The sequence below is a fragment of the Macaca thibetana genome, chromosome 10 (assembly GCF_024542745.1).
Source record: "Macaca thibetana thibetana isolate TM-01 chromosome 10, ASM2454274v1, whole genome shotgun sequence".
NCBI lineage: Eukaryota > Metazoa > Chordata > Mammalia > Primates > Cercopithecidae > Macaca > Macaca thibetana.
The window spans coordinates 63,710,610-63,723,441 of record NC_065587.1 but is presented as its reverse complement, the minus strand read 5'-3'; the positions used below and the strand labels follow the sequence as shown (position 1 = coordinate 63,723,441).

Below are 12,832 nucleotides of genomic sequence, written 5' to 3'. Positions count from 1 at the left end.
GTTCGAGACCAGCCTGGCCAAGATGGTGAAACCCCGTCTCTACTAAAAATACAAATAATAATAATAATAATAATAACAATAATAATAATAATAATAAGCTGAGCATGGTGGTGCGTGCCTGTAATCCCAGCTACTGGGGAGGCTGAGGCAGGAGAATCACTTGAACCTGGGAGGTGGCTGTGTCAGTGAGTCAAGGTCACGCCACTGCACTCCAGCCTGGATGACAGAACAAAACTCCGGTCTCAAAAACAAAACAAAACAAAACAAAACAAAACAAAAAAGTCAGGCCCCAAAATGTGACCCAGAGCTCCAGGAGGGGCCTGAACAGCCTGGAGTCAGGGGAACAGCCAGGCTGGAGAGTTTCCTGTCATGTGCCTTGAATGGCTGCAGGGCTGTGGCTACCTGGGGCTACCGTAACATTATCCCATCTTGTGATTCAGGTTAGAACGACTTTCACGCCAACCCCGCGGGCCAGGGGTGTGGCTCCACCCGTGCTTTCCTTCAGTGGAAGTTTTTCTCTTTTTGTTCAGTCTTCTTTTCCCCTTCAGGATCCTACGTTTTACTTTGTCCCCCACTGCTCAGTCTGTGATCTTGCGCATGGCCTCTCCCCTCTGGGATACCGTTTCCCCTTCTGAAATAAGGATAACGATATCACAAGTTGCCATTTGGATTAAATTTAATAACTTAGACAAAGGGCTGGCATTGCCTGGCACATAGTAACTAACAATCACTGTACGTTTCCCCTTTCTTCATGCAGTCTTATTTTTCATTCTCTGCCAGCACCCACCCCACTCACTCTTGCTTATCTAGCCTAGTTGCTAGTTAGAATTGGGGCAGGAATGTCCCAGAAGGAGGCTCATTGACTAGCTTTGGCCATTATTACCAGGCGGATGATGTCAGTACAGCTGGAATGGAGGCAGCTGAAGGAACCTGCTTCTCAAGGAAATGAGCAATGGGACCTAGCTTCCATAGGCTCTCAAAGCACGTCCCTTTGGGATGGTTCAGGAGCTGTGGTCCTGAAGGCTTAATGACCTGAAGTAAAAGCTCAGAAACCCACCCCAGACTCTACCTAGACCTTTCCCCCTTCCTTTTATCTCGCTTTCCCCTGGACAAGATTATTTTAATGGGTTCTGATTCCCTGACAATCAGAGAGATTTTCTCAAAACACCGTGGGGAACACAGTTTATGATGCTCTCTTGGGCCTTCAAAATTTTTCAGATCTTATGGGATCTGACAGACTCCTCACCAAGTCATAACCTGAAAAGAAGCCCAAGGTCATATAAACCTTCCCCCTCCTGCTGCTAGGAGCAGTTTTGGGCACGTCTCCCTGTGGAGGTGGTCATGGTAGGGTGGAGAGGACACACTTCACAGAACTTGGCGTCAGAGACTGAGTTCGAGGCCTGCCTTTCCACTTGCTCCCTGTATGGCCTTGGGCAAGATGTTCTCCAGGTCTCAGTTTCCATATCTGTATCATGGAGGGGCTGTAGTTGGGGCAGTGATTTCAAAGGAGGGAGGTACCTCAGGGCACTAAGGCCACCCACACCCCCAACTTTACCAGGGCAGCTCTGTATTTCTGTCACATAGCCGACTTCCGTTAAAATTTTGTGGGAAGGATCTTGTGGCCACAAGATGAAAAACCCAGTTACCTTCCTGCTTTTCTAACCATCCTAGAAGTCCATCATCCCGTCCCAGGCATTGTTTGAAGAACTCTTGGGGGGAGGTAGAGGCTGCTGGGAGATGGCCTAACAGTGCTGCGATCCAGTGCTTTTTTTTTTTTTTTTTTTGAGATGGAATTTTGTTCTTGTTGCCAGGCTAGAGTGCAATGGTGCAATCTTGGCCCACCGCAACCTCTGCCCCACAGATTCAAGCAATTCTCCTGCCTCAGCCTCCCAAAGTGCTGGGATTACAGGCATAAGCCACTGCGCCCAGCCTTTTTTTTTTTTTAGATGGAGTCTCTGTCGCCAGGCTGGAGTGCAGTGGCACATTCTCGGCTCACTGCAACCTCTGCCTCCTGGGTTCAGGCAATTCTCCTGCCTCAGCCTCCCAAGTTGCTGGGATTACAGGTGCGTGCCACCATTCCAGCTAATTTTTTGTATTTTTAGTAGAGATGGGGTTTCACCATGTTGGCCAGAATGGTCTTGATCTCTTGATCTCATGATCTGCCAACCTCAGCCTACCAAAGTGCTGGGATTATAGGTGTGAGCCACCGCGCTGGCCTCTGGTGCTTTTGATGCACGATGATGCTTGGATCTTTGCCTCTCTCCCTTCCTTGATGCATTCTATTCAGTCCTTTTCTGCTCTTTATATGGGTTTTGTTAGAATTAGAATGGGCCCTGGTATTTGTTTCTTTTGAGTTGAACCCTACAGTGTTCAAGCTGTTTAAGCCATTGTGGTGCCTGGCACTAACCTGGCCAAGTGGTATCTCCACAACTACTCTGCTTTCTTCCCAGAAGTCCTCGTAGAAAGGTTTGATTTCAGGCTGTGGCCTGTGGAACTTAACGCATCCCTTCAACTTGCCGTTAGATCACAGTTGGCACCTATATTCCGTGGTTGTAAAATAAGTTAGCAAAGATCTCCAGCCTCAAAAATCAGGCTTTCTTTTCCTGACTCTATCTTCTACTAACAGTGACCTTGCACAAGTCACTGACCTTCCCTAGACCTGTTTCCTCACTTACACAATATGGAGATGAGACTGGATAACATCGTAAGAGTACTTTTGACTCTAACATTCAAAGATTCCATGTGATGGAAACGACTTTCCCCTCTGACGGTGGCAGTTATATTATTAAAAGAGGAAGAGGAAGGGTCCTGGCCCATCCATGGATCTCCGTTTCCCCATGGCTGACATGGGGGAGGGCATAAGACCCCATCCCATTTTATCAAGTTGGGGGCAGTGGTTGAGGAAAATTGGTCAATAATTTATCAAGCACCTGATGGGAAGAGGGACCTTGATGAGAATGGCTGGCACATCATGCCTTCCTCTCCCCAGCCAGTTCTGGGGATGTGCTGTCCCAAAGTCAAACATTTCAGTGGTAGATTGGTCCCCTCTTACAAAGGGAAAAACTCACCCATTCTTTAGGTGCCTGATATTTCATGTTAACTCTTCTTGCTCCAATTGAAACACAGGGTTCAGAGCATTGGGTATTTATAGAAAGACAGTACACTAGGCCAGAAGAGCTCGGTCTCCTAAAAGTGACCACCATGCATCAGGAAGAAAGGCAGACAGGCCTTGCTGGTATCCTTGCCGACGGCAGACTCTCCAAGGTAGACGTTTTGGTGGACAAGTTCAAAGTGGAAGTGGCCACAGAAGAAATGGTGGGAACCAGAAGAGCAAACACCCAGCAACGAGGAAAAATGATTGCAAGTCCTGAAGACTTTGAGTCAGTGGGGGAGGAAAGCCCCCGGATCAGGGAAAGCCCAGGAGGGGCTGCCCTGTCTTCTGGCCGCACATTGACAGAAAAGCTCCTCAAGGGCTCCAAGCTCAGGGCAGACACCAGAGAGGCAACCATCAGGAACCGCTGCATGTCACATGGTCAGTCGGAGGGCCAGACAGAGCTGAGGAAGGGGCTGGAGGAGCCCCACACTTGTGGGAGACCCACTGCTTCAGGGACCAGGCCAGCAGAGGTGGACGTCCTCTCTCCAGCCTCCGACAAGGGAGGACTCCAGTCGTTTCTATTGGATCCAGCCCACGCAGAAGCCAGAGCTGAGTCGAGTGATGAAACTGATACCTCCTGTGCAGAGAGGAGCTTCTATTTAAACTATGAAGAAAAAGACTCAGAAGACCAAGTCCTCCCTCCACCCCTGGAGGAGAGACAAGGGCGCCTGGATGCCCCTCCTGGAGGTGAGCCCAGGCCAGCGCTAAATTCCTCAGACCTGAGGGTTTCTGCTGCTGTTTCGAGCAGGAGCAAGGACGAAGCCCACATGGCTTCCCCAGAGGAAGGGGCAGAGACCCCCAAGAACCATGGAGGACCTGGTGACCTGAAGGGACCTATTGCAGGACAGGCATTTGCTGAAGGCTGGGAAGATGCTCAGTGGGGAGTGGAAGGAGAGTTTCCCCACCCAACAGCTAGCGCAACCCGAGAGGAAGGGGCCCCCGTGAGTGGAGATTTGCTGGGAAAGGCTGAGGAAAGTCCCACAGAGGAACTGAAGAAACACCCTCCTCACAGAGGATGCGGTGTGCGTCCCGAACCCCAGGCCTGCGCCCTCCCTCGGGCCATCCCTCTGAATGTCAGGAAGCCAGCCAAACCAGGCAGAGGCAACTTCCCGCCCAAAGAGAGGGGAGTGGTTCCCATCCAGAAAGGAGGGGCTGAGCTGAAGGACCGTGAGGCCTCAGCATTTCTTCACATGGAGGTGATCATCCCCCTGCCGGCCTCCCCTGGTCACTCTGAGGACCTGGCAGCTCTGGAGGAAGCTTCTCCAAGCCCAACCTCCCATGGGTCAGGGGAGCCTTCGGAGCTCAGGGAGCCCTTTCTCAGACATGTCCATCTTTTGAAAGCCAGCCCAGAGCCCAAGGACCAAGTAGGGTTTGTGGTGTCCCCTGCCACAGGAAGTGAGCGCAGGCCTCCTTCCATCACCAGCAGAAAGCCCAGAGTAGTCCCTGAAGAAGCTGAGGGGCGCATACCTCTGGGATTGGGGTTCCCTTCAGGGAAGCAAAGAGAGATGACCTCTTTCCAGGCGGGGGTCGAAGAGGGCTCCATAGAAGATATTAGCAAGACCTCAGTGGCCAATAAAATTCGGATATTCGAGACCCATGGAGCTGAAACTCGCCGAATGAGCGAGGGTGAAGCAAGGGCCCTTCCAAATGACTTGTCTTCAGAGGCCCCCGCGGGACAGGCAGAGCAGCAGTGGAGTACACTCTCAGACCTGGGCTTCGCCCAACTCCAGCCCCCAGGGGACTTTGCTAGCCCCAAAGCCACACATTCTACATTGATGCCTCTGGCTACCAGACACTTCAGGGAGGACACTCCTGCATCCTACCAGGAAGCACGCACAGAACTAGAGCCTGTGTCCCCCGATTCGGGCTGTGAAACCACACTGGCAGAAGCAACTGGAACTGGGGTAACTGGCCGCGTGAGCCCCCGCCCCCACCGCTGCTCCCTACCCATGGGGGCTGGCCGCATGCTCTGTAGTTTTTAGAAGCATGTTTCAGTGGCCCCTCGTCATTACTGCAATCAGACGCTGCTTATCCATCCCTGTGAGTTTTTTCCCTAAAGGAGCCTGGGTGTAGCTCAGGCTGAATGATGGGCTTCTCTGCTTGGCCCATGTTAGCTTGGCCACAAAGACCCTCAGCTTTTGGTGTGACCTGGTGCCCAGAGGGTCACACAACCCCCATGGAGAAGGTGGCGCCATCACCAGCAAATGATACACCTGCTTTGCCTTGCCGCTCCTACCCGCTGGGTTCCTGCCTACCTTGCTTGGCTTGTCCAGCGATCTTTCTTCATCCTTTCCCATCCCTGGTTCTCCCGCCTTGGGAAAACTGACAGTCCAGAGGTTTCCATCCTTCGCTTCTGGTTCCCTCTCAGTCCCAGTGCCAAGTTTCTTTCTGCCTCCTTAAGACTAACTGTCTTCTCTAATCCAGAACAAATCCGGAGATGCGGTCAGGGAAGAGAAGCACTCCACCAACTTAGCAGCCAACACCCCTGGGAAGGGGGGGCGCCTGAGATTCACCAGCCCCTTGGGCCCTCAGGTCTCTGCAGCCCCTCTGTGCCCTGATGACCCGGTCACCTTCACCTGGCCAGGATGCATCGCCGCCTTAGGTTCCCACCTGCTGTGGCAGCACCTCTTGTGCTGCTCAACTCTGGCTTGTCTGGAATGTCTCCTTCACACCTCTCAACCTTCCAGAAACTGGCTAAATGGAGGCTTGCTTAGCAAGTGAATGTCTAAGCCCACTGAATCCCTAGAACCAGAAGCCAAGTTCTTTACAAATCTTTCATGGGTATTAGGTTGGTCTTTAAAAAGAATGTCATGAACCAGCCAAAAATGTGTGTGTGGTGTTTAATCCCTGACAGGCCAGTTGAGAGGTATGTATGTCGGACAAGAGTTGCTGGTTCCCCGAGGCACTGCCTTGGCCCGCTGTTGTCAATTACACTGATGGGACCAGAGCCTCTACTCTCTGACCTGCCCGTGGTCTACTCATGGAGCTCAGGGTAGAGCCAGCGTAGCACTCAGCTCCCAAGAAGCTTGTGCCCAAAAGGCCTGACCCCAAATTGCTCTTCTCTCTAGTAGATGCTGACCCCTCCCCCGGAGACTCAGTGGAATTGACAAACATGTTGGCTTCCTCTTTTGTTCCTCAAAGCTCTTGGCTCCAACCTCTCTGCCTTCCCTTCCTGGGTCTCCCTGAATCCCTGGATCTCCCTCCTTAGTTTCTGTTTCTCAACACCCGCCTGCACGGATGGGCCTGGGGTCCGGGCTTCCATCCCTGCCTTTCGTGCAATGCTGCTTCCAATAAGCTCCCAGATCCAATACCGTTGGATGGAGCCTCCTGTCCAGGACTCACTGGCAGGACGTTTGCTTTGTACTTGCTTGCGCCATCAGTGTGAGACCCTCAGAAAGGGGCCTCTCCACTCTTGAGTCGTTTTTGGTTTTTTTAAGCTTGTTATGATTTCAAGGAACCTTTCCTGGGGTGTTTTTCATTTCCTGGTCTGCTCTTCCATTCGGGATGTCAACGCAGCCCCAAGATTTCTCCTGACATTCACCGTCTTGATTTCTCTTTCTCTCTCTCTCCCCACCCCACATCCCCATTCTTTTGATTTTATCTGGCCATAGAGAGCAGGGCTGAGGGAGGGCTCCGAGGAGAAAGTCAAACCACCACGTCCCCGGGCCCCAGAGAGTGACACAGGCGATGAGGACCAGGACCAGGAGAGGGACACGGTGTTCCTGAAGGACAACCACCTGGCCATTGAGCGCAAGTGCTCCAGCATCACGGTCAGCTCTACGTCCAGCCTGGAGGCTGAGGTGGACTTCACGGTCATTGGTGACTACCACGGCAGCGCCTTCGAAGACTTCTCCCGCAGCCTGCCTGAGCTCGACCGGGACAAAAGCGACTCAGACACTGAGGGCCTGGTGTTCTCCCGGGATCTTAACAAGGGGGCCACCAGCCAGGATGATGAGTCTGGGGGCATTGAGGACAGCCCGGATCGAGGGGCCTGCTCCACTCCGGATATGCCCCAGTTTGAGGTACAGTGGAGCTTCCTCAAGAGCCGGGCCCGCTGGGCACCGCATGCTCACAGGGCCCGGGACTACCTGTGAGAAGACCGAGCACCCAGCCTGCAGCCTGAAGCTCTGTCTCGTGTTGCATGACTGCCCCTCCACAGAACAGCATGGTTCTGTGCTCGCATGTTTGCCATCTCGGTTTACCCCTAACACGCGCTCCTTGGCGTTTTAACCCTGTGACCCCATTGCTTGCTGAGGTCGAGCGATGACAGGTAGTCTGGTCTTACTTGACCCCCCCACCCCCACCTGTGTTGCATGGCACCTGCAGAGAGCATGCGTCTCTGGACTCTTGGGGGCTCCTGCAGCCTGGTCTGAAAGCTGAATGGTTTTTCCTGATCCAGGCCCAGGCTCATCTCTCTGGAGTCTGGGCTTCCCAGGGAAGGGGAAGCAGTTTAAATCCATCTGGCCCTGGGGTCTCAGGGTGGTAATGGAAGCTCCTGGAAGAGAGAAAATGTGGTCATTGAGGAGGGACAGACTGTCTCTGGGCCTCTCTGTGGTCTCCTCTGCAGAGCTGTGAAGGGATTTCTCTAAGGCACATCTGTCCATATCATTCCTTTGCCCCCTCATCTCTTTTAGACCCAGGCTCCCTCCTACATTCTCCTTTCCCCAACGTTCCCAGCATTGACATACAAGCTTAGCCACTCCGGGCTCTCACTTCATGCTATACTCTCTGAGCAGGTTTTTTTTCTCCTTTTCGGTGCCTTACAAACCTATCATATTCCAGGACCAAGTTCAAATGTCAGTTTCCCAGCAGGGGCTTGCTTTCCTGACCACCCTGGGCAGAAGTATTGCCCCCTTACCCCCTTGCCCTGTAATGCCTATGCTCCAGCACTATCCAAAGCGGTCAGGTCAGTGGCTAACGAGCCTGCTCTCCTACCAGGTGGCAGCTCCTCAAGGCCTGACATATACTAGGCACTAATAGATGATTAACTGGATGAATGGCTGGGTTACAGGGTTGCAACCATCTATAAGAATCCCCTTCAGCCAGGCATGGTGGCTTGTGCCTGTAATCCCAGCCTCTCAGGAGCTGAGGCAAGAAGGCAGGGGGGATCACTTGAGCCCAGGAGTTTGAGGCTACAGTGAGCTTTGATCATGCCACTGCACTCCAGCCTGGATGACAGAGTGAGACCTTGTCTCTTAAAAACAAAACAAAACAAGAAAAAAATAAAAAAAAACCGGCCGGGCATGATGGTTCACACCTGTAATCCCAGCACTTTGGGAGGCCAAGGCAGGTAGATCACCTGAGGTCAGGAGCTCGAGACCACCCTGACCAACATGATGAAACCTTGTCTCTACTAAAAATACAAAAATTAGCCAGGTGTGGTGGCACCCACCTGTAATCCCAGCTACTCGGGAGGCAGGAGAATCACTTGAACTCGGGAGGCAGAGGTTGCAGTGAGCTGAGATTGCGCCATTGCACCCCAGCCTGAGCAACAGAGCAAGACTCCATCTCAAAAAAAAAAAAAAAAACAATCAGACGCTCAAAGGTCATAGTCACAGCTGGCCATACCCAAATGGACCCCTCTACTTCGCCCGTCCTCAACAAACGCTCTTCACTCGTTGACATCTCCTGCCTGGATGTTGCAGGCCTCCAAGCATATGTGGTTCTTGCTCTAAAGAAGAGTTCAGGCCGGGTGCGGTGGATCACACCTGTAATCCCAGCAGTCTGGGAGGCTGAGGCAGGTGGATCACTTGAGGTCAGGGGTTCAAGAATAGCCTGGCCAACATGGTGAAACCCTGTCTCTACTAAAAATACAAAAGTTAGCTGGGTGTGGTGGCGTGGGCCTGTAGTGCCAGCTACCTGGGAAGCTGAGGCAGGAGAATCACTTGAACCTGGGAGGCAGAGGTTACAGTGAGCCGAGATCGCACCGTCGCACTCCAGCCTGGGCGACAAAGGGAGACTCTGTCTCAAAAAAAAAAAAAAAGAATAGAAAAGAAAAAAAAGAGTTCGGCTGAAGCAGCTGAGAGGTGGTGAGCGCACCAGTGAAGTCGTTCAGGATTCGTTGACATTATGTATACAAGCAAAACATTTAGCCTGGGGCCTGGCATATAGTATGTTAATAAAATGGTAGATGTTCTAATAGTAGCCTAAAAAACAACTTATAGCCACCATGAGGGTGTGTGGCACAGGGGCGCAGGGCAGGCCTACCTGGTCCTGGTGATGGTCCTGGTTCTCCTCGCAGGCTATTTGTCTATGATATCACACCACGTCTCTTTTACCCGGACCTGAGTACCCTTCCAGAAATGTGGCCAGCTGTGGGGATAGGAGATAGCCTGCAGACCCCACACTGCAATTGCCTGTGAGCAAGGGTCATGCTAGGGTTTCAGTTACAGAGCATTCTCCCTCCTTTTCCTACAGCCTGTGAAAACGGAAACCATGACTGTCAGCAGTCTGGCCATTAGAAAGAAGATTGAGCCGGAGGCCGTACTGCAGACCAGAGTCTCCGCTATGGATAACACCCAGGTAACCTGTGCCTTCCAATGTACCCTAAGCAACAGGTATTGGGCATTTGGTGGTAGGGTCCTCACTGCTGTGGCCAAAACCCTTGGCCAACCCTTTTAATCTCAGCTTCCCTGGAACCCACATTTTAATCCTGATGCTCTTCTGTGCCTCAGTGTCCTCCCTGAGCTCTGGGAAGGGGTGATGGGTAAAGTAGGTTCTTGTCCTGGGCAGACCATACCTCTTAAAGCCTCCATTTAGCCATCCATAAAATAGGAATGACCCTGTCTACCCCTTCCTCCTGGGCATATTGGGAGGACTGTACTGGCTAGTGGATTGGGACCTTGATGTTCACATTGCTTCAAGGAGTTGGAGAGGTTTCTTGAGGTATCCCAGGAGCTGCTTGGGGAGAGAAGAGGGAGAGATCCCAATTCAGCTTCAGTCAGAACAGCTCACCTTGGGTCATTTTTTATGTATTAGAGTTCCACATCAGATCAGTAAAATGAGCAAAGTGAAAGAAGAAAACCAAAGATCATGTGTCTTGACAAGAAGCAGCACCCTGACCACCTGGAGAAAGCCATCAGGCATAGGCACAGGTCCACCACTTCCAGTCCATTCCCTGCACTCCTTCCGTGCTTTTTAGACTTAGGAAATTAAGATTGAGGGTCTGATAGATGCCCTCTTGGTTTTTCCTGGCCAGAAGAGCTACAATGCTAGGAGCTTTTTGGCTCTTAGGCTAACGTTTTTCTCAAGAACTGAAATAAGACCAGGCACAGTGGCTCACACCTGTAATCTCAGCACTTTGTGAGGCCGAGGCAGGCAGATTGCTTGAGCCCAGGAGTACAAGACCAGCTGGGGCAATATAGTGAGACCCCATCTCTACAAAAAATACAAAAATTAGCTGGGCGTGGTAGCACATGCCTATAGTCCCAGCTACTCGGGAGGCTGATGTAGGAGGATCACTTGAGCCCAGGAGGTCGAGGTTGCAGTGAACTATGAGCTAGGATTGCACCACTGCATTCCAGCTTGGGTGACAGGGGAAAAAAGAGAGACAAAGAGAAAACTGAAATAAGACATAAACCAATACAACATGGGCAATTCTTTTTGTTTCCAGAGTTTTTTTCTCCCACTTTTATAATGATAGTAGGAGTTTATGAGGCCGCCTACTACAGGTCAGGACTCTTGAGTTCTGATGAGCTGTGTGACCTTGGGCAAGCTGCTTTCCCCCCTGACCTGTTTTGTTTTAGTAACATGTGTTTCTGTTGTGTTTTCCCACAGAAAAGTATAAAGAAACTAAAATTGGCCCTAGATCCCACAGCCCAGTAACCCTTATCGACATAAAAACAAAACAACAAAAAAAAGTTTATAGTTATACCATTCAAACAGAACAAAATGGGATTTTTCTTATATTACCACCCAGAAAAATATATAAGCCTATTCCAACACAGATACCTACATCTCTATATACTTAACAATGTTTACACAGAAGCGATCATTTTCTTACACCTTACCTTTCTTCTTAGTAATTATTTTGGAGATCACTCCTTGTTGGCCTACATAGACCCACCTTACTCTTGTTCATCTCACTTAGGAGGCAAATCTTGATTTATTTCACTGTCTCCCAATGGCATGCCTTGTGGTTGTTTTTGTTTCGTGCAATTCATGATCAGCGCTGCCGTGAATTTCCTTGCTGGTACTTCTCGGCGAGCTTTTCAAAGGTTATATCCAAAGAGTCAGTTCCTAGAGATGGCTAGGTCAAAAATCACACTCATTGCAATTTGGATAGAATTTGCCAGATAGTCTGAAATTATTTTTTATTTATCAGATACACTGGTTGAAATGTAATGAGGGCCTGTTGCACCTCTGTGATTTGGTCTGTGTGCAGCCCCCTGCCAGTGATGTTCACTCACACAGCCTGTCACTTTGTAACTGGGAGGCCGTGAGCCCAGGTGACAGATGCTGCAGGTGTACCCGGCTCTCCCCAGCTCTAACGACTCCTCCTCTGGTCAGCAGGTTGATGGGAGTGCCTCAGTGGGGAGGGAGTTCATAGCAACCACTCCCTCCATCACCACGGAGACCATATCGACCACCATGGTAAGTTGAACCCAGGAGGCTTCCCTCTCTGACCAGCCCCCTGCCCCGCCAAACAGCCAGCGGACAAGCTAACATCGCCTGGCTGATTCAGGAAGTTGTGAGCTGCCCTTGCTGTATCAGGCATGGGACATAAATCAGCCGTTTATTGTCTGGGGCTTTAGTTGCCACAAGACATAGAGACAGGCCTCAGTTTTCCAAAGTGAGTAATGTGGGTGGTGGAATCCCTGAGTGTCAGTTATCTAGACCATCTCAGCCGCGGCAGGGAGAGAGAGAGGATGGTCCTCTTTGGTTATTGGCACCCACGAATCTCACCTTGCATTGAGATTTCATTGGCTCATCTCACCTCCACTCTGAAGGTGAGGCTGGAGTCCTTCCTGTGGACCCATCCTGGTGGCTGCACATTGTCTCTTGTCTTAGACCACTTCCTTGCCTTGGTCAGTAGATGGCGTGCGGTGACCCTAAGTTGGAACAGGATTTTTGGGACCACCCCCCTCATTGAGGGACCTCATGGTTCTGCTACCTATTTGCTGTCTGACCCATGAAGGAAGACCCTTGGCCTCAGGTGTCCTCATCTGTAAAATGGCAGTAATCCCCATTCTGCAGTTCTTAAGAGACCCCGGCAATACTAGATCCTTTATGATTAAACAGAACAGATAGCATTCGGCACACAGGTTGTGGTTCCAGGCAATGTGCTGAGACTCCTGAGTGGATCATCTCAGTGGATGCTCTTCCCTCCACAACCTTTACAGATGAGGAAACTGAAGTTCAGAGAGGTAAAGCGACTTACCCAAGGTCACACAATTAATAAGTGGTAGTGCCAGGTTATCCACAGGCGTTCTAACACCAGGAGCCCCACTTTCAACCCCAGCCACTCTGCTCTGCTCCCTTAATCCTGACCATTGTGAACATCGGCCACATGGGGCTGGGGCTGCAGTTGCGGCCGCTACTCGGGCTAAGAAAGGTAGCAGTGCTGGAGCCAGATCTCTCTTGAGCCACTGAGAAGTTGTTTTCAAATGCTTTTTCTTGCCAACCCCCTGACATATACATAGGAAGGGAATTCCATCAATCTAGACTAGCCAGCAGGTA

At 51.1% G+C, this 12,832-nt stretch overlaps 1 protein-coding gene across 4 annotated transcripts in view; it reads left to right on the top strand.

Moving 5' to 3' along the window:
• The window catches only part of EPB41L1 (erythrocyte membrane protein band 4.1 like 1), a 126,554-nt gene that overhangs the window by 96,655 nt on the left and 17,067 nt on the right, over positions 1-12,832 (top strand). For 3 of the 4 annotated variants that reach the window (XM_050807000.1, XM_050807001.1, XM_050807002.1), the window contains 4 exons: positions 3,127-5,058; positions 6,766-7,176; positions 9,572-9,676; positions 11,663-11,746. In XM_050807000.1, the coding sequence (XP_050662957.1) occupies positions 3,127-5,058; positions 6,766-7,176; positions 9,572-9,676; positions 11,663-11,746 (2,532 nt within the window). The remainder of the gene's footprint in view (positions 1-3,126; positions 5,059-6,765; positions 7,177-9,571; positions 9,677-11,662; positions 11,747-12,832) is intronic. The other variant, XM_050807003.1, reaches the window with a different exon arrangement.